Here is a 21,943-nt window from a genome sequence, read left to right as displayed (position 1 = left end):
CAAAACAAAAAGCCAGTTTTTGTTGTTGTTGTTGTTGTTAACTTTTTCTCCCACTTTAGTTGGGTTTCTTTTAAGACATAAATAAATCAGTACAGAAAAGGGATATATGTACCATCAGATCAGATCAGTCGCTCAGTCGTGTCCGACTCTTTGCAACCCTGTGAATCGCAGCACGCCAGGCCTCCCTGTCCATCATCAACTCCTGGAGTTCACTGAGACTCACGTCCATCGAGTCAGTGATGCCATCCAGCCATCTCATCCTCTGTCGTCCCCTTCTCGTCCTGCCCCCAATCCCTCCCAGCATCAGAGTCTTTTCCAGTGAGTCAACTCTTCGCATGAGGTGGCCATAGGTAATATCAACAACGGATTTCTTCAAATCTAATTTGGAACATACTCAAATTAGAAAAAAATTAAATGATTACTATAAACAATTTAAGATCAGTGTTTCATATTACTTTATAAAAATCATATAATGTAAACAACTTCCTATTAATCAAATAAATTTATTCAAACAAATTACCAAACTTTGGACTTGGGTAAGATTTGGAGAAAACAGATATATGAAACTAAAACTATTTGGAAATTAGTGCTGAAAAGTAAAATATACAGAGGAAAACTAACACCCAGAATATAAGAAACTATCAAAAATGATTAAAACAGAATATGCTGTATTAACAGAATTCTTGCAGAAGGAACTTGATGTTAAGCCTTCTAAACCAACTATTCATATCAAAGTTTCTCCAAGTGTGGTCTGCAGGCTACTGAGGATCCCTCACACCCTTTCAGGAGATTCGCAAGGTCAAAACTATTGTTTTCATAGTAATACTAACGCTATTTGCCTGTTTTTCTGACAAGATGTCTTTTAATATTCTGTGTAACAAAAGGAAAAATACTTTAAAATAATTCTGCTGCATTCTAAGTATAATAGGAAAAAACACTTGTGCAAGCTAAGTAAGTCATTTTTCCATGGAACTTCAAAAAACAACTTTAAAAACTACGTGTTACCTCGAAAGACAACTGACAAACTATGGTTAATCAGACTGGACATTTGGCAGACATCTTCCTTAAAGTGAATGAAGTAAGCCTATCATTTCAAGGAAAATTCTTGTTTGTTTTGTTTGGCAATGTTTGTTGCCAACAGTAAAATTCGAGCTTTCAAGTAAACATTAGAATTTTGGAAACCTTTAATCCACCAATGTGAGCTTGGAAGCTTTTCAATACTTAAGACTCATGAAGATCTACAGTGATATTAATGAATGTGATTTTTTTTTTAATATCCTATAATGGAATGGGTCAATATTCAGAAGGATCCACATAACTAAGTGAACAAATATTTTCCATCCAAATGACCCATGCAATAATTTTTAATGTACTGGAGTATAAAATGTTGACATTGTTTCAGAATCCACACTGCAACAAACCGTTAAGAACTACTATCTAAGTTTCGATACAATATCAAACAAAATTATCCACAGTTCTATACATGGACTATTAAAATACTTCTCTTTTTCAAACTACATAAGTGTATGAAGCCAGATTTTTCCCATATACTTCAACCAAAATAAAGTATCACAATAGGTTGAATGCGGAAGTAGATACGAGAATTTAGTTGTCTTCCAGCCACACACTGGAGAAGGCAGTGGCACCCCACTCTAGCGCTCTTGCCTGGAGAATCCCATGGATGGAGGAGACTGGAAGGCTGTGTCCATGAGGTCGCTGAGGATCAGACACAACTGAGCGACTTCACTTTCACTTTTCATTTTCATGCATTGGAGAAGGAAATGGCAACCCACTCTATTGTTCTTGCCTGGGGAGTCTTGATGGGGGAGCCTGGTGGGCTGCCATCTATGGGGTTGCACAGAGTCGGACACGACTGAAGTGACTTAGCAGCAGCAGCAGCCACACACTAAAGAGATTTGGAGTCATAAAACTATGCCACTCTTTTCAAACTTTTTTTTGTTTTGGAAACCTATGGATATTTTTCAAAATATTACTATTTATATTATTTATGTTAAAACCCATCACATGTTATTTTAAACGAATTAATAAATGTTTTAAATTTCTCCATTTTAATTTTTGATACAGTACATACTGATAAATATAACCCATCTAAAAAACGTTCTCTGGGGTCTTTGGCTTTTTTTAGGAGTATAAAGGAGTCCTGAGACCTTTACATTTCGATACGGTTGATATATACTGTGAAGAGATAAAGACAAAGACGTTCTAATTTAACACAATCTCACTTATATTTTCTCTCCTCAGTAAGACTGAACTTATTTATTCAATGACAAAGTAAACATTTCAACATACAAAACAGAAGGAATAAGTGGAAGTAAATCTGAGGGTTTTTAAGAGGAAACTGAAGAAATAACTCAGAAACAAACACATGAAAAGCACCGGAATTACAAGACTAAAAAGTCAGAAGCAAACTAATAAAAACCATCAGAACTGCAATTGGACATAATCTAGTTTAAACTTGTCCTTTTACAGAAGATAAGAGTTAGCAGAAGGAAATGGCAATCCACTCCAGTATTCTTGCCTGGGAAATCCCATAGACAGAGGAGCCTAGTGGGCTACAGTCCATGGGACTGCAGAGTCAGACACGACTTAGTAACTAAATATCAACAACAAAAGAGTTAAAGGTTGGTTAAAATACAACTAATTCGTGATAGAATGAGGATGAGAACTAACCTTCCAGACTCCCTGAATAGTCCGTGTAAACTTTCCCAAGCTCACATACCAGGCAACGGGCAGGCACCGGAGACATGGGCATGAACAAGACAAACCTGGCACACCTGCTTTCTTGGAGATCAGCGTCCTGTCAAACAGATGTAACGCGTGCACAGAGGAAACACACTGGATTCTAGGGGAGCACGGAACGGAGTATAAATTGAGCTCAGAGGGAAGAGATCTCTAAGAAAGTAACCTCGTTACTGTCATCTACCAACATCCTCATCACTCCCTCTTTTGCTAAGGACTCATTAATTCATCACCATTCCTGTCATTATTATTAGTGATGTCAACATTCACTCAGATAATCCACCCCAAACCCTGGCCTCTCAGTCTCCAGACTTCCTGAACTAAAACATTTTTTTCTTTATCACTGTCAAAACCCCCCATGGTCATCACTAGTATTTACACCATTTTCAAAAATCTAGATTTTTAAAAATCCTGTATTCTGAACATCCAATTTCTTCTTGTATCTCTGCAGTTCACCTGCTCTAGCACCCCAATTTAAACAATCCTTAGATTTCACAGGACTTCCCATTCACTAATTGTCCCAGTTTTTCACTATCTACTTTGCAACTAAGATGTTATCCAAGTATAAAATACACATCAAATTCCAAAGACTTGGTACTTTAAAAAGAACGCAAATATCTCATTAACAAACTCTGTTGATTACTTATTGAAATAATTATATTTTGGATGCACTGAGTAAATAAAATGTTATTAAAATTAATTTCAACCTATTTCTTTATACTTTAATATGGCTATTATAAAAAGTTTAAATTAGATATGGGACTCACATTATAGTTCTATGAGGCAGTGGTAATCTATTCTGTGAAGACTCCTAAATGTGGATCTCTAACTCTGACTCCTCCTTAAACTCCAGAAGGACTATCTACCTAGCCTATCTACTTCACTGTCAAATCTAATGCGGACTGAACACACATCCACAAGTGCACTCTTGACAGCCCCCCGCCCATGTGTAGCCATCCACTGACACAGTTACGAAAATAATTCCGACTAGGAGTCATCCTTCAATTCCTCTTTCCCTCATACCGCATAGTCAATCCATCAGTAAGCCCCATTCAGCTCTGCCTTAAAAACAGCCAACCTCTCTCCCCTGAATTCCTCAACCCGTAACAAAGTACAAGCAATTCTCATTCTCTGCCCGGACTAGTATAATAATACCCTTCCTCCTGGAAATTCTGCTCTTGCTTTCCCTTCAGTATGTTTTCCACTCAGTTGCCTGAATGATTCTTTCAAAAAGTAAATTAAGTACTGCAATAATAATCCCATCACACCTGGAATAAAATCCAACCACTTTTCAAGGCCTACATGTGATCTGACATCCCTGACAATCTCTCTGACTCTCTCCCACCAGTCTCCTTCTCATTACCCTGTAGACATTACCCTTAGAGAGATTTTTCCCATCTCAGAGCCTCTGAACTTGCCTTTTTCCTAGATCCTCACAGGGAAGATGCCCTATCCTCCAGGTCTCATTTCAAAGGTCACCTCCATAGAGTGTCACTTCCTCCTGCCCAATCCCAGGTTTCTGCATCCTGTCACCCTATTTAACTTTCCAAACAGCACTTCTCCCTATGTGAAAGTCTGTTTTTTTAGGGGGGTTGGGGATCCTCTGTCCCCTCCCCTCTATAATGAAAACTTCCTAAGGGTAGGAACTTGGCCTCACTTACTATTTTATCTGTGGTACCTGGAAGGTACTCAAAAGATTTGGATCAAATGAAGAACGATAAATGAATGTGGTAATTTTTCACCTGAACTACAAGACCTGACACATAAGTGATATTTAGACCAAGACGAACAATTTTTCTAGTTAGAGAACACCATTTGCAAAGGTAGAGAAGAATCAAATTTCAAAAAACTGAAAGGGCGTTATGACTGGTTAAGACTAGAGCAACAGAATGAACATAGCAAGACTAGAAAGACGGGAGCTATACCATATATGGCCTGACAGGCCTCACTGCGAGGCTGCATATTTATGAAGAATCACTGACTAACTTTTAAGCAGGGGAGTGACATGATCAGATTTCCATTTTGAAAGTGCCGGTTAAGCCACAGTGTGGATAATGGGGATGTGATCAGAGGGGATATGTGGTAATGTAAAGACAGAAGCTAGAGCAGTTGCTAAGCTTTACACTAGGGTAGTACAATGGAGACAGAGAAGACTAATTTAAAGAGATATTTAAGAGGAAGAATCAACAGGACGTGGTACAGATCAATCAGTGGTGGTAGTTGGGTAAGGAGGTGCCAGGGAAGCATAATGGAGGAGCCAAGAGATGAATAAACAAAATGTGGTATTATATACACACACTAGAGTATTACTCAGCCATAAAAAGGAATACAGTACTAACACATGCTAACAAGTGAATGAACCAAGCTTAAAAATATTACACCTAATACAAGTCAAAGAGACACAAAAGGCCACATATTGTATAATTCCATTCATATGAAATATATAGAATAAGTAAATTAATAGACACAAGGCAAACTGGTGGATCCCAAGTGCTGGGGGCAGGGTGGTTGAGATGGGGACAACCTGCTTAACAATCTCAGGCTTTTCTGAGGAGCAATGAAAATGTTTTAGAATACATCAAGGCAGTGGTTGCATAACATTGAATGTACTAAATACCACTGAACTGTATACTTTAAAATTCCTGGTTTTATATTATATGACTTATAGCTCAATTTCTAAAACTGCATTATGAAGCAAATAATATAGCAATATTCTAATCAATCTATGGCAGGAGTTACTAACAAAACTGGTTGTAAATTTAAAATATATTAACAATTCTGAAGCTCTCTACTTCTTACTGTCATAAGTAAATTATAGTAACATTCATTATCTTTTTCCCCACATATAGCAGTTGTGCAGTGGATTTAATAAGACTTTTATCTTGTAGAGATACATATTAAAATATTTATGGATGAGATGATATGTCAAAGATGGACTTTACCAGAACAGTAAAGAGACAGGAGAGGATGATAGATGGCCATGAGCTGGCAATCATTAAAGCCAGATGATGAACATTTGGGGGTATGATTATACTATTCTCTTTATTTTTGAGTACATTTGAAATTTACTATGCTAAAAATTAGTAAAATAAGACTTCGGGGCTTCCCTGGTGGCTCCACCTGCCAATGCAGGAGATGTGAGTTTGAACCCCGATTCAGGAAGATCCCACATGCCATGGAGCAACTAAGCCCATGCGCCAAACACACATAACATTCCTTAGGATGTTTTGGTTTTAGGTTTTTTTCACAAATACTAGTTCACTACCAACTATATCTCAGAAAACTTCATTTTGTAAATGAAGAAAATTGGTAAATTAGTTAAGCGTACCTATTTGAGTACTTTAAAAAACTTCAAGTCTCCTTTCTATGGAATTAAAGTATGTGTCAGCTATTTGCTTTAAAAACAAAATCCAGTAATCACCATTTTCCAAATGCCTTATCTTCTTAATTTTGCAGTTAAAAAAAAAATCCCTTATTTTTAGCATGATGTCGTATTAAATAAATATTAAGGTCTAAAAAGTTTTTAGTTCCAGGGCTTGACTTCTTTATTCTTCAAAATATTCTTCAAAAACCAAGCCGTAATTTCAGTAAAAGTTATAATCAACAATAAAAGGCATTAGAAAAAATACACAGCTCCCCCCAAATTCAAACTTTTTAAATGCTCCAAAATTAGCTTTTAACTATGACTTTTACCTTACTTTTTGTACTACCACTATTTTCATGGAATTACAGTCTGTATCTCTTCTAATATTTGACTCAACCTCTTGTCCCAGTATTAGCATCTTCCTCTCTGGCTAATACATTCTTGTCTGCTAACTCACAAATGCCTAATTCCTAGAATATAATTTAACCTAAGATAAACAGAGTTATCCTAAATAGCCCTAGAGGGACTTCCCCAGCCATCCAGTGCTTAAGACTATGCTTCCACTGCTGATCCCTCTTCAGGGAACTAAGATCCTATATGTCAATAAATAAATAAATAGCACTGATCAGAACTCAAATGGCCCAAACATCTCTTTTCTACTTTAAGGAGTATTAGCATTCACCACCTATCAGAACCAACTGGAGAAAGCACACACACAGAAGAGGAATTAGAAAAGTGTTCTTATTTGAAGGGATTATTTCAACAATTTTCTAAAAAAAAACAAAAAAACAAAAAAAACAAAAAAACAAAAAAAACACTTCTCTCCAAAAGACAAAAACAAGCTAAAACTGAGAATCTAATCACAGACCAGAACTAAATCACAGTATCACATGTAAAGTTCTTAGTGGTACTGTAGTTACAAAGTGAAAAAAAGATGTTTGTTTTAATACAAACATTCAAATGATATGCAGCCCTAAAGAATATTCAGTACTCTTGAGAGCATCAGTAAGAACTGGCATAAAACTCCACTCTTACGAATGGACTTTCTTTAAGACCTAACATGCAAGGTCAGATTTTGCCTGTTTAGTGGCAGCACTGTGTTAGTTGCTCGGTCATATCCAACTCTTTGAGACCTCATGGACTCCTCCGTCCATGGGATTCTCAAAGCAAGAATGGGTTGCCGTTAATGTTCAATTAATGTTATGACACGATATAGGTCAATCTAACAATTAACTGAGGAATTTCCATAAAATTATCTAAAATTCCATTCTGTTTATTGAAATATAACACTACTAGTTTCAGGTGTGCAATATAATAATTCATTATTATTTGTATATATTGCAAAATGATCACCACAGTAAGTCCAGTTAACCATCACCACACAAATTTACAAGTTTTCTTTCTTATACTGAGAACTTTTAAGATTTACACTCCTAGCAATTACACAATATTAACTAGAATCACCATGTTGAGCATTACTAAACCCTAATTCATGTATTATAGATTTCCAAACTATATCTCTAATTTCTCTAATTTTTCAAACTACTGTTTTACTCAAACTTTCAAGTACAATTAAGATTTCTACCATTTCTAACCTGTCCTCATCTCTGCAATCATTCTGACTGTCTTTACCTGAACACAATTTGTGTGGAAATCAGAACTACTCGAAATATTTCAAGACGTTTTTTGTTTTGTTAACGTCTACTAATTTTTCTAAAAATTTCCTTATCACAATTGCAAAGCTGATTCAGAAGAGGAAAAAAAAAAGGCAAAAACACACAAGAAAGGAAAAGGGACCAGTGAGCTCAGTGAAAAACTAGCCTACAACTCCTGTAATTCAATACTTCAAGTGCCAAAGCTACTGTATTTTGTGATTCAGGCAAGTTGCCAAATTACAAACATACCTGTTCTTATAGTATAGCGTGGAATTCAGAGGAAACAATAGTTAAATAGTTGTGAGGATCCCAGACACAACCCACAAGAGTCTGTTTATTTCATGACATTTCTGGACTCCTTCGCATCTATAGACAGTGTGATATGGAAAGAGTATGGCTTTTAGAGCCTGTGAGAGTTACAGAGAAACCCTGACTGCCAATCCCTAACTGTATGATAAAATAAAAACTGATTTATGTTTTCCGAGTCCTAATTTCTTCATCTGTAAGAGAATACTGTCTATCACAGAGTTTTTGCAAGGATTAAAGATAATACAAATCAACCAGCAAAGACTGGGACAGAGTAGGTACTCAATAAGCAAAGCAGGTGTCTTACTCTTCCCTTTTCTATTACCCTCTTCATACATTCTTTTTATCCACTTAGGATGCAGAATCAGAAAATCTGGGTTTGATTCCAGGCGCTATCTCATACATGATATGGAACTTTAGGCTAGGTATTCAATGTCTCAGTACCTCAGATTGCTCATTTGTTTAAAAAAGAAAAGGAAAGGAGAAAGAAAAAGATCATAGAATTACTGTAATACCTAAGTGACATCACTTTATAAACTGGAATAAACTATAGAGTATCAAAAGAGTCAGTTTTTACCTACTCCAAAGTGCTCCCACTCAAAAAATTACCTGCCTTCCAAGATTATCAGTCTAATGAGCAAATGAATACAAATAACATCACAGGTACAGGAAATCAAGCTAAACTAAGCAGCTCACTGATGGTATCCCCTCATCCTCCCAGACTTCAGGATATACCTGTTGACCCAAAAGAAGCCCCTATGGGGGGGATTCCAGAGGAAAAAATTAAAAAGTTGAGAGGTAAGTAAGACTTTCCTGTCCTTACTCAACCTATGCTGAGAAATCTTTCGTAAACAGTTTCTGCTCCTTTTAACTTGTATCTCCTTCCTACTCCCCTAGAGTCCCTATGATAAAGGCAGTATGGACCCTGAAGTGGAGTGCAGAGAACTGGCCAGAACAAATGAATTCGAGTTGAACAGTGACTGTCCTTGACGTAACCACCAGAAAATTCTAACTAAGGTAGAAAAAGGCAAAGATTTTTCTTTATATCTAAATAAAATACACTATTTTGAATACTATTTTCCCTAAGAAATTCAAAAGCCCTGTCCTTTTTAAAAGATAGCAGACTCTTCTGAGGAGTTTTGCTATTAATAATAAAATTTAATAAAGTCAACAGGATCAAAAGAGCTAACAAAGTGCTCAAGGACTCAACTGCACTACAGCCAAAAGAACTTGCCAGCTAAACACCTTACCAGAACTGTACTTCCAAAGTGTAGGAAAGAAGCAAAATCACAAAACTAAATTCTCAGGATGAAAATCACTCAGGCAATAATTTAACTCACCTTGGGTATAAAAAAATTCTCAAAACACAAGTGACCATATACTTTCTCCAAGTGAAGCTATGTTTACACAGGGTGTTGGCCATTACCCAGTCAGTCATAGAAGGGATACAGAGCGATCTCAAAAGACTTCCAAACGGATATTTCCAGTACTATTTGTCCCCTCTCCACAGCACCATGGCAGATCACAAAATCAGCTACCACCACATCAACTTCCACAAAGTGCATGTCATCTTTGGAGCCTGTCTGAGCCTCCTGGGAAAGCAGCTAGTGACCAGCTTCATGAGCCCAAAGGTACAAAGATAAACACTGCTGTGTGTGAATTTCATCCTTCCCTCTCCCCCCCAGTACTTCTGAGTATCTCATTGGTGTTGAGGATCACCAAAAAAAAAAAAAAAACCAACTTGGGGCCAGTGACAGTGCATCTTAGCACCATGGTACTAACATGCTTAAAAGACCACAAGAGAAACAGAATGATTTATTTATTTACAGATATAATGAAATTTTACAGTGCTTCAAAATTACATGATGGTAGCAAGAAGGGAAAAGAAAAGGGGTCAAGGAAGAAAAAAAAAACAAAAAAACAGCACACAACTACGTGAAAAAGAAACAGTCAACAGACAGGTTAAAACACGTAGCAGTTACCACACCATGTATTTGTCAGATTTCCCAACATGCAAAACAGAAAGAAACCAGCCCTTTATGAAGCGCCTGTCTGCTGACTTCTACAAAGAAATGACTTCTCTAGAACGTGGGTAATTTAACTTTCTGTGCTCTTCCTTTGGCTTTCAAAATCTTTAATATCTGCAGCAAACTGAGATTCACCTCAACTTTAAGGTTCTTCATGTGAAGTTAAATAAAACGCGTTTACTTTTAATATCGATAAACTGTAAGATAGCGTTTCTATTTGAAAACTATATTCACATTCCTACTAGATTTAAGAATATTTTCTTAAAAAAAAAAATATTTTCTTAAAAGCCAAATATAAAGTTTGCAAAAACAAGTAATACAGTAGTTGGGGCAGGCACTCAACAAGTTTATCAGTGGAATTTCTAAACTAAAAGCCTGAAAAAATTTATGAGATAAATTCCTAGTAGTGCTACTGAAAATACAATGTTACTAATATGGGAATTGAGAAATATTCAAAATATTCTGAAAACAGTATCTCCTTCTAAAAATAAAGAGGAAAAGTATTTGCCAACACAGAGACGATTGGTTCTTAAAAATGATAATCGCATGGGATGCATTCCTATAAATACTTTAGTTCTCAATTGCAATAACCCCAACCTTTCAAAGCACGTTTTGGTCATGCCTTTCCACTAACAAGCAAGTTTTTCGTGCCATTACATTGATTCAAAGGACTCTGCTACTTTTATTTGCTTCTACTGCAAACTGTTAAGTTTACGCAGTTAAAGATCTACAAATTAAACTATCACACAACATAATTCACTTTCAAACATTAAAAGCAAACAACCAACCCCTGTCATAGAAAAGTGACAAGAATTTTCTAATAAATTTACAGTAACATATTTGACGTTACACTTGCAGTTCGGAGATTCATTCTGTCCATGTATTTAGGATGGAAAGAGACAAACCTCAGGAAAAAAAAGCAACCGGCGATTATACCGTTCTATTTTTACTTAAGAAGCCACCAGTTCAAGAACTTTTAGGGAAGAGAGAATATTCAAGCCATTTTTCCAAGTAGTTAAGGATAATTTGTGTTTTACACTAACGACCGCCCTAACAGTCTCTAGAATATATTGTGGTGGGGGCGGAAGTGAAATTGATGAGAGGGAAAAAAAAACCCGACTTGAAAACCGACAGGCAGGCAGATTTACAAACCTTCAATTAAAGGGAATTCGGAGGTTAACTTCTCTACGCCCTCCCTCGCTCCCCACCCGCTTCCTCCTCTCCTCGGGGAGGTCTATGTGATGTGACTCATGACCAATTTTTTTAAAAAATAAATAAATAAAAGACACACCCTCTGGGCTGAAACTGACATAATCGCCCCCACCCCACCCTCCCCCGATGCACCCCCGCTTCCCCTCCGGCTCCTGACTCTCCTCGTCCCGGCCCTCGGCTAAACGCTCAGTCGGCCGCTCCGAGACCCTCGGCCGGCGGCGGGGGACTCCGGGACGGAAGCCCAGCGGTGAAAGGCGGCTGGAGAGCAGCGCGGTCCTGGGGGCCGAGCCCGCGCGGGAGGAGGACGGCAGCAGGGCGCCGGGCTGCGGCGGCCGCGGCTCCGGGATCCCTCGCCCATTTTCTCTTTCGGCTTCTTGGGGTTTCAACCACCGCAGCCACTTCCTGTATCACAGCCCGACTTCCCCGAACCTGGCCGCTCGCTATCTACCCCGGCTGAGCTTGGGGTTGGGTCTGGGCTTTGGGGTTGCCGCTGGGGTTAGGCAGTTCCCCACCCCGCCCAGTGGGCTGGTCACTCGGGCGGCCAGTGGCGGGTCCTCGGCCCGGCCGGCAGCGCCCGCCCGCGCGGCTCACCTGTATGTAGTTGTTTTCACAGTACTCCGCTACCCGGGTCAGGTTCTGGTAACTCTCAATCAGCGCCCTCTTGCCGGACGGGATTTCCTCCTCTAGTAACATCTGCAGCTCTGCCATTTTCCACCCCTCCGCATCGCTTCCTCTCGCGTTAAAGAGACAGAGGCAACAGCAAGGTCCGCGGAGGCTCCCAGCACCTCACAGCCCGGATACAAACCGCCTGCCCGCCCTCCCGCCTGGTATTGTGGGACAGCACCTCCTCCTCTTCCTCCTCACTTTCTCCACCCGCCTCCACCCACTTCGCGCAGGCGCGGCAAGCTCGTTCTCTCGCGAGTTTTCCTGCCTTTCCCTCCCTCTTTTCCGGACCATGGGATTTCCCCCCACTTTGGCAAGGCCTTCTGGGAATTGTAGTCTCTCCATGGCTTGCTGCACATCAAAGGCGCATGCGTCCAGGGAGGCTCCGAAAAAGACTCGAGAGGAGAGTAATAAAAGAACTTGGAAAGAGGGTGGAGGTTTAAATCCCAAGTTTCTTGACAGCTCCGGGAGATGGCGCCACAGGGTGATTCTAGAGAATGAACCGGGTTCCCCGAGAAGGCTGTGAAGCTTGGCAGAATTTGATTCACTAGGAATCAGATATTCTGACAAGGATTCAGATCAGCTCAGTCGCTCAGTCGTGTCCGACTCTTTGCGACCCCATGAATCGCAGCACGCCAGGCCTCCCTGTCCATCACCAACTCCCGGAGTTCACTGAGACTCACGTCCATCGAATCAGTGATGCCATCCAGCCATCTCATCCTCTGTCGTCCCCTTCTCCTCCTGCCCCCAATCCCTCTCAGCATCAGAGTCAAGGATTAAAAGGGATTAAATATGGAGAACTCCAAATCTTTACTTCCCCTATCTTTTTAGAGATAACGAGACTCAGGCTTTACTGTCTAAACTTCTGCTGCCCTCATTTCACTTAAAATTTAGTCAATACTTGATATTGCCAGCTCTATACCAAGCAATGAAGTAAACATAGCAGGTACAATTTGAGTAAGGATAATCTGTACCTTTCCATGTGGAGAAGGAAATGGCAACCCACTCCAGTGTTCTTGCCTGGAGAATCCCAGGGACGGGGGAGCCTGGTGGGCTGCAGTCTATGGGGTCGCACAGAGTCGGACACGACTGAAGTGACTTAGCAGCAGCAGTACCTTTGCATGAGTGCTTAGTCGCTCCCCAGGTTCCTCAGTCCATGGGATTGTCCGGACAAAAATACTTGAGTGGATTGCCATGCCCTCTTCCAGGGATCTTCCCTATCCACGAATCCAACCTCCATCTCTTACGGCTCCTGCATTGGCAGGCTGGTTCTTAATCGCTAGTGCCACATGGGAAGCCTACTCTGTACCTTTGCTGCTGCTGCTGCTGCTGCTGCTAAGTCGCTTCAGTCGTGTCCGACTCTGTGCGACCCCATAGACGGCAGCCCACAAGGCTCCCCCCGTCCCTGGGATTCTCCAGGCAAGAACACTGGAGTGGGTTGCAATTTCCTTCTCCAATGCATGAAAGTGAAAAGTGAAAGTGAAGTCTCTCAGTCATGTCCGACTCCTAGCGACCCCATGGACTGCAGCCCACCAGGCTCCTCCGTCCATGGGATTTTCCAGGCAAGAGTACTGGAGTGGGTTGCCATTGCCTTCTCCGACTCTGTACCTTTAAAGACCCACAATTTAAAGCAAACATATACATATAATCTAAAAATATTCACTATGTTGTACACGTGAAACTGAAAAGGAGTCCCCTTAAAACCAAGATCTCTTATTGAGTTTATAATTAATTTCTCTCTCCAAAACTTTATTCATTTCTTCCTCCCCTTTGACTTCAATCCTGTGCTAACAACACTAATCAACCAGCGTCAGATAACTAAAGTTACTGCTGTCAATAACATTCTTTTTTTAATTAATTTTTTATTGAAGGATAAGTGCTTTACAAAATTTTGTTGTTTTCTGTCAAACCTCAACATGAATCAGCCATAGGTATACATATCTCCCGTCCCTTTTGCACCTCCCTCCCATCTCCCTCTCCATCCCACACCTCTAGGTTGATACAGAGCCCCTATTTGAGTTTTCTGAGCCATATAGCAAATTCCCATTGGCTATCTATGTAACTCCAGTACTTTGGCCACCTGATATGGAGAGCTGACCCATTTGAAAAGACCCTGATGCTGGAAAAGATTGAGGGAAGGAGAAGGAGACGACAGAGGATGAGATGGTTAGGTGGCATCACCGACACAATCGACATGGGTTTGGGTGGACTCCAGCAGTTGGTGATGGACAGGGAGGCCTGGTGTGCTGTGTGTGGTTCATGGAGTCGCACAGAGTCGGACACGACTGAAGCAACTTAGCAGCAGCAGCATGTTACTCTATCCATACATCTCACCCTGTCTTCCTTCTCCCCATGTCCATAAGTCTATTTTCTATGTCTGTTTCTCTGTTGTTGCCCTGTAAGTAAATTCTTCAGTACCATTTTTCTAGATTCCATATATATGTGTTAGAATACAGTATTTATCTTTCTCCTTCTGACTCACTTCGCTCTGTATAATAGGTTCTAGGTTCATCTACCTGATTACAACTGACTCAGAGGTGTTCCTTTTTATGGCCGAGTAATATTCCATTGTGTGTATATATACCACAACTTCTTTATCCATTCATATGTAGATGGACATCTAGGTTGCTTCCATGTTCTAGCTATTGTAAATAGTGCTGCAATGAACAATGAGACACATATGTCTCTTTCAAATTTGGTTTCCTCAGGGTATATGCCTAGGAGTGGGATTGCTGGGTCATATGATAGTTTTAGTCCTCGTTTTTTAAGGAATCTCCATACCATCTTCCATAGTGGCTTTATCAGTTTACATTCCCACCAACAGTGCAAGAGTTTTCCCTTTTCTCTACACCCTCTCCAGCATTTGTTGTTTGTAGACTTTTTTTGATGAGGGCCATTCTGACCAGTGTGAGGTGACATCTCATTGTAGTTTTGATTTGCATTTCTCTAATAATGAGCGATGATGAGCATCTTTTCATGTACTTGTTAGCCATCTGTGTGTCTTCTTTGGAGAAATGTCTGTTTAGGTCTTTTTCCCAGTTTTTGATTGGGTTGTTTGTTTTTCTGGTATTGACTTGTATGAGCTGCTTGTATATTTTGGAAATTAATCCTTTGTCAGTTGTTTCATTTGCTATTATTTTCTCCCATTCTGAGGGTTGTCTTTTCACCTTACTTCTAGTTTCCTTTACTGTGCAAAAGCTTTTGATAACATTCTTAATGATGCACTAACATCACTGTTACAGATGTCACTATTAAGGTACAAACTCAGGTTGTTTCACTGGGGCAAGTTGAGCTCACAGACTATGGAGTCACCTGGCCAGAAACTCATAAATTAGAGATTCTGACTCCTAAAATCACAGATACAGAAATGTCACAGAGCAATGAGTAATCCCAGTTTCTTTGTTCCTCCCCTTTAGAACACCTGTAACTCAAAGACTAAGCTGGCTCATCTGAGCCATTTGATCTGAGGCTCATCTCCCAATCACCTGGCTTGGTGCCCTGCAGTAAATCCTTGCTTTGCTGCAAACTTGACTTTCTGAGCCATGAGCACACAAGCCCTTTGCTTGGTTACAAAACTAAGATAATACTGTAAATCAACTTTGCTACTCCTGCTAAGTGGCTTCAGTTACGTCTGACGCTTTGCAACTCTGTAGATATAACCTGTCAGACTCCTCTGTCCATAGGGATTCTCCAGGCAAGAATACTGGAGTGGGTTGCCATGCCCACCACAGGATCTTCCCGACCCAGGGATCAAACCCCGGTCTTCTGCATTACAGGCAGATTCTTTACCACTGAGCCTCCAGGGAAACTGTAAATCAACAATATTTCAATTAAATTTTTTTTAATTTTTAAAAATAAAACCCAACATAATATTTTTTACTGCTATCACTTCCTAATTTCTCATTCTTTAGGAGAATGTGTGTGTATGTCCCTACACTTTTGAAGTTTTGTACAGGTTCTGTACAGTGTAAGATCATTTTGCTTTTTCAAAAATCATCAACTGCTTTAAAATAGTCTTAAAGAACTTACATTTCAAGAGAAACATTACATGCTTTTAATATAATGGACTATGAAAAATTTTGTCCAAAGGCTGAAAAACAAACTAAAAGTCACTTAAAAGTTCATCTTTTCATCTCCCTGTGAGGTCATTTAGAACCACAGTAACTATAAGAATGTTTATATGACTATGACAACCGAATGTTTAAAAATTGACCCATCAGTGGGTATTTATTGGATATTTCCTTTCCTAGCGGCCATAACATATTCAGCCCTCTACAAGGAAAATTCATGTCTCCTACCCTTTCAGGTAACTACTCCCACTCACCAGATTTTTTTTTTTTTTTTGAACATGCAGCTTGCAGGATGTTAGTTCCCCAACCAGACTGAACTCAGGCTGGTATTGGAAGTGCTGAGTCCTAACCAATGGACCACCAGCACTTGAATTCCCAGAATCAAGGATTCTAAGGTCCATAGATCAACAAATGAAGTACTCTACACAATAATCCAAGGTAGATGTAATAGTCTTTCTTTACTACTTATCATTAATGCACACATCATTTAATCCAAGTTATTGAAATTTGATATTCTTTAATTTGGTCTCTACATAAGCCAGATTTAACCAAGGAAATCACTAAATATTTCCATACACTGCAACATTTCAAAAACACTGGTGAATGACTGGGCAGGTGATGCCACTTTACTGTTTTCAAAGTCCTGTAAGATTTCTTTAATGCTTACAACTCAGAGATAAAAGACCTAAAGCTTTTTTCTATCGTTACCAAAAAAGTAAATTCAAGTTTATGCAGGTTAAGAGATTTAGCTAACGGCCCTGAAAATAGTAGTCAAGTTCTCTGACTTTTAGATTAGAGGTCTTTCTACTTTCCAGCTAAAACCATCTCTTAAAATATTTATCGTTCATATAAAGTCTAATCAATGAAGTGATCTCTCATAGGGTAATTGAGTATACTAACCTTGTATTTTTATTAAATTAGTCTCCCTTATAATGATAGTCTGTAATAAAACAATATTTCTTTTAAGACTAAATTAGGATTTGTGGGGATAAAACTGTAAAACACAGCACTATACTGTAGTCATGGGTTTTCAATATCTTTTGACACAACTCAAAATAAAAATAATATTATATATATAATGTGAACCAAGATATAAATATATATATATATACATGCTGGTATAAAAGTTTCACCAAACTAATTATGGTATTCCAATTTTTTCCTATTCTAATTCAATTTATTTAATGTTGGTAAGGACTATTAAATTGATTTCATGATCCACTACTGAATCATAACCCACAGTTTGAAAATCATTTTTTCCTACCACTAAATTAAACAAATATGATTCTTTACTAAGCATGTGTTATTATCATAAACTTCTTGTCATAAATTTTTAAAAATCACAGTTATTAACAGAGCAGAAAAAAATGTATTCAAAGATTTAAATAAATTGTTAGAGAAGACTCTTGAGAGTCCTTTGAACTGCAAAGAGATCCAACCAGTCCATTCTGAAGGAGATCAGCCCTGGGATTTCGTTGGAAGGAATGATGCTAAAGCTGAAACTCCAGTACTTTGGCCACCTCATGTGAAGAGTTGACTCATTGGAAAAGACTCTGATGCTGGGAGGGATTGGGGGCAGGAGGAGAAGGGGATGACAGAGGATGAGATGGCTGGATGGCATCACTGACTCGATGGACATGAGTTTGAGTGAACTCTGGGAGATGGTGATGGACAGGGAGGCCTGGCGTGCTGTGATTCATGGAGTCGCAAAGAGTTAGACACTACTGAGCGACTGAACTGCACTGAAAATTCATATAATGAATACATGCAGCAGTAAAACGACCAAACTACTGATAAATGCAGGAACACGGATGCCTGAATCACTAGGTGTACTCTCAGAGATGAAAGATGTTTTATCAAGTGAAATTAATCAGACATAAAGAGTACATTGTGGTGGAACTTCCTTGGTGGTTCAGTGGTTAAGACTTCATGCTTCCAAGGCAGGGGGCCGTGGGTTCGATTCTGGGTTGGGGACTGAAGATCTCACATGCCCCACAGTGCTGCCAAAAAAGAAAAGAGTACATTGGGTATGATTTCATTTCTATGAAGTTCAAAAACAGGCTAAAGTCATGGATGATGACAAAATTCAGAATTGTAGTTAGTTGTTATAAGGCATGTGCTGGAAAGGAGCATGAAGAAATCTTCTGGGGCACCAGGAATATTCTACATCTCTTCACAATCTGGTTGGAGGTTACAGGGGTGCATGTGGAAATAAAAACCATCAAACTATACTCTTGATTTAATTAATTTATTTATTTTTGGTTGCACCAAGTCTTCATTACTGCCCAGGCTTTTCTCCAGCTCCAGTGAGCAGGGGCTACCCTCCAGTTGCGCTGTGCAGGCTTCTCACTGTGGTTGCACACTTCTCACTCTTGTTGCACAGCACAGACTCCAGGGCACTTGGGATCAGTAGTTGTGGCTCCTGGGCTCTAGGGCACAGGCTCAATAGTTGTGGCACACAGGCTTAGTTGCTGAGCAGCATGTGGGATCTTCCCAAATCAGGGATCGAACCCATGTCTCTTGCATTGGCAGGCAAACCCAGTACCACTGAGACACCAGGGAAGCTCAAACTTACTCTTAAAAGCAGTGTGTTTTGCACAATTTACTGTATGTATATTATATTTTGGGCTTCTCTGGTGGCTCAGATGGTAAAGAATCTGCTTGCAACACAGGAGACCTGGGTTCAATCCCTGGGTTGGGAAGATCCCCTGGAGGAGGGCATGGCAACCCACTCCAGTATTTTTGCCTGGATAATCCCCATAGAGAGAGGAGCCTGGTGGGCTATAGTCCACAGGGTTGAGTGACTAAGCACTAAGCATCTTATATTTTTATTTTAAAAATGAATAGAGAAAAATAATTTTAAAAAAATCTTACATGGGACTTCCCTGGTGGTCCTGTGGCTAAGACTCCATGCTCCCAATGCAGGAGACTTGTATTACATCCCTGGTCATGGAAATAGATTCTACATGCTGAAACTAAGAGTTTGTGTGTTACAACAAAGATCTAAGAGCCCATGTGCCACAACTAAGGCCCCGTGCAACCAACTAAAGAAATATTTTTAAAAAATTATGCACTGAGAATCCCACCTGAGTCCTAGCAACCAGCCGCCGAGGCAACAAATGTTACCAATTTCTTATAGACCTTCTAGATCTTCTATGCACATAAAAACAATTTTTTTGTTACCTAAATTGTACATGGTGTTCTGTCTTCCTGCTTTTTTGTTCATTTCCACCATATCATGAAGATCTTGCTATCAGATCAGATCAGATCAGTCGCTCAGTCATGTCCGACTCTTTGCGACCCCATGAATCACAGCACACCAGGCCTCCCTGTCCATCACCAACTCCCGGAGTTCACTCAGACTCACATCCATCGAGTCAGTGATGCCATCCAGACATCTTATCCTCTGTCGTCCCCTTCTCCCCTTGCCCCCAATCCCTCCCAGCATCAGAGTCTTTTCCAGTGGGTCAACTCTTTGCATGATGTGGCCAAAGTACTGGAGTTTCAGCTTGAGCATCATTCCTTCCAAAGAAATCCCAGGGCTGATCTCCTTCAGAATGGACTGGTTGGATCTCCTTGCAGTCCAAGGGACTCTCAAGAGTCTTCTCCAACACCACAGTTCAAAAGCATCAATTCTTCGGTGCTCAGCTTTCTTCATAGTCCAACTCTCACATCCATACATGACCACAGGAAAAACCATAGCCTTGACTAGACGGACCTTTGTTGGCAAAGTAATGTCTCTGCTTTTGAATATGCTATCTAGGTTGGTCATAACTTTCCTTCAAATTGTCCCATCATACTTTATGGTATTTCACTGAATGGATGGGCCATAATTATTCACTCAGTTCCATGTGGAAGGACATTTAAAGTGTCTTGAAACTTTATCACCACAACCCTTCAGTGAATAGTTTTTATTTTACATAAGGAAATCTAACACTATATATTATTATTTTTTTAGCACTATATATTATTAAAACATATTTAGATGCTGCTGCTGCTACTGCTACTAAGTTGCTTCAGTCGTGTCCGACTCTGCGCGACCCCATAGACGGCAGCCCACCAGGCTCCCCCATCTCTGGGACTCTCCAGGCAAGAACACTGGAGTGGGTTGCCATTTCCTTCTCCAATGCATGAAAATGAAAAGTGAAAGTGAAGTCACTCAGTCACGTCTGACTCTTATCGATCCCATGGACTGCAGCCCACCAGGCTCCTCCGTCCATGGGATCTTCCAGGCAAGAGTACTGGAGTGGGGTGCCATTGCCTTCTCTGTATTTAGATGCTGCTAAGTCACTTCAGTTGTGTCCGACTCTGTGTGACCCCATAGATGGCAGCCCACCAGTCTCCCCTGTCCCTGGGACTCTCCAGGCAAGAACACTGGAGTGGATTGCCATTTCCTTCTCCAATGCATGAAAGTGAAAATTGAAAGTGAAGTCGCTCAGTCGTGTCCGACCCTCAGCGACCCCATGGACTGCAGCCTTCCAGGCTCCTCGGTCCATGGGATTTTCCAGGCAAGAGTACTGGAGTGGGGTGCCATTGCCTTCTCTGTATTTAGATGCTACTGTTATTTAAATGGCTTGGTAATGGCACATGAAGAGACAAAAAGAATAGGAAGTCCAGAAAGAAGCCCTCAAATATAACGAAACTTTGTATTTGCTTGTTGGTTGCTCTGTTTGCTTCTGTATGCATATGGGTGCATGCTCAGTCATGTCCAGCTCTTTTTGTGACTAAGGATGCACGCTACAGTCTCACCAGACTGCTCTGTCCACAGGATTATCTTGGCAAGAAGACTGGAGTGCATTGCCATTTCCTCCTCCAGGGGATCCACTTACTCATCTAAAACACACTGGCCTATTATGGAGAGAAAAACAGTCCAACCTTTTAGTTCTGATTAATCCTGGATGAAAACAGTTTACTGGATTTGGCTTTGCTGAAATAAATACAAAGGCTTAAATTAAAAAAAAAAAAAGATTTGCCTTGCAAAATTCATTTCTGTGAAGTAATATTTCTCCATTTTTCCACTGTTTTCAGAATTTCCAAGGGCGTATAACTTATAAAGTTGAGTTTTTATTGTGACAAAATATATAAGTAACACAAAATTTACCAATTTAAGTGTACAGTTTAGTACTGTTAAGTATATTCACAATGCTAATGTACAACCATCACCTTCGTGCATCTCCAGAACTATTTCATTCTTTCAAAGTGAAATTTTGTTCCCATTAAATAATAGCTTCCCATTCACCTCTCCACCCAGCCCCAGGCAACCAGCAGTCTACTTTCTGTCTAAACTAATTTGACTGTTGTACCTCATGGATGTATATTTTTCCTTCTGTGACTGGATATTTTCATTTACAACAACATATTCAACATTTATCCATGTAGCATGCATCAGAATTTCCTTTATTTATCATATTCCACTGTATGTATATTCCACATATTATTTGTCCACTTATCTGTTCAGGGACACTTGGATCCACCTTTCGGTTATTGTCACTAGTTTTGTTACAAACAAGATTGAACAAATACATGTCTGAGTTTCTGCTTTTGATACTTTTGAATAGATGCCCAGAAGTGAAATGCTAGGTCATATGATAATTCTAATATATATGTGTGTTCTAATATAAAGAGAGAGAGATTTGGTCTCAGTTTCTGGGCTTCCCAGATGGCTCAGTGGGTAAAGGATCTACCTACAATGCAGAAGACACAGGGGATGCTGGTTTGATCCCTGGGTCGGGAAGATCTCTTGGAGGAGGAAATGGCAACGCACTCCAGTATTCTTGCCTGAAAAATCCTGTGGACAGAGGAACCTGGTGGACTACAGTTTGAAGGGTCGCAAAGTCAGACATAACTGAGCGACTAAACACACACACGTCTTTCAGGGTGTTAGTT

The 21,943-nt window shown here is 39.9% G+C and overlaps 1 protein-coding gene and 1 long non-coding RNA gene across 14 annotated transcripts in view; both read right to left on the bottom strand.

Annotated features, from left to right (window-relative positions):
* ABI1 (abl interactor 1) overlaps positions 1-12,196 on the bottom strand; it is an 87,983-nt gene extending 75,787 nt beyond the window's left edge. For 3 of the 13 annotated variants that reach the window (XM_061435869.1, XM_061435870.1, XM_061435874.1), the window contains exon 1: positions 11,916-12,194. In XM_061435869.1, coding sequence (XP_061291853.1) covers positions 11,916-12,032 — 117 coding nt within the window. In that variant the 5' untranslated portion in view covers positions 12,033-12,194. Of the gene's footprint in view, positions 1-11,915 lie in introns of all 13 variants that reach the window. The other 10 variants (XM_061435879.1, XM_061435871.1, XM_061435875.1 and 7 more) reach the window with 5 other exon arrangements.
* LOC133259012 (uncharacterized) lies at positions 16-11,909 on the bottom strand. Its single transcript, XR_009740229.1, has 2 exons — positions 8,029-11,909; positions 16-378 (listed from the first exon to the last, which is right to left on the bottom strand). It is a non-coding gene; the product is annotated as an uncharacterized LOC133259012 (long non-coding RNA).
* Positions 12,197-21,943: the final 9,747 nt, after the last annotated feature.

This window comes from Bos javanicus, chromosome 13 (genome assembly GCF_032452875.1).
Source record: "Bos javanicus breed banteng chromosome 13, ARS-OSU_banteng_1.0, whole genome shotgun sequence".
Taxonomy (NCBI): domain Eukaryota; kingdom Metazoa; phylum Chordata; class Mammalia; order Artiodactyla; family Bovidae; genus Bos; species Bos javanicus.
The sequence above is the reverse complement of the archived record's forward strand: the minus strand, read 5'-3'. Positions and strand labels throughout refer to the sequence as shown.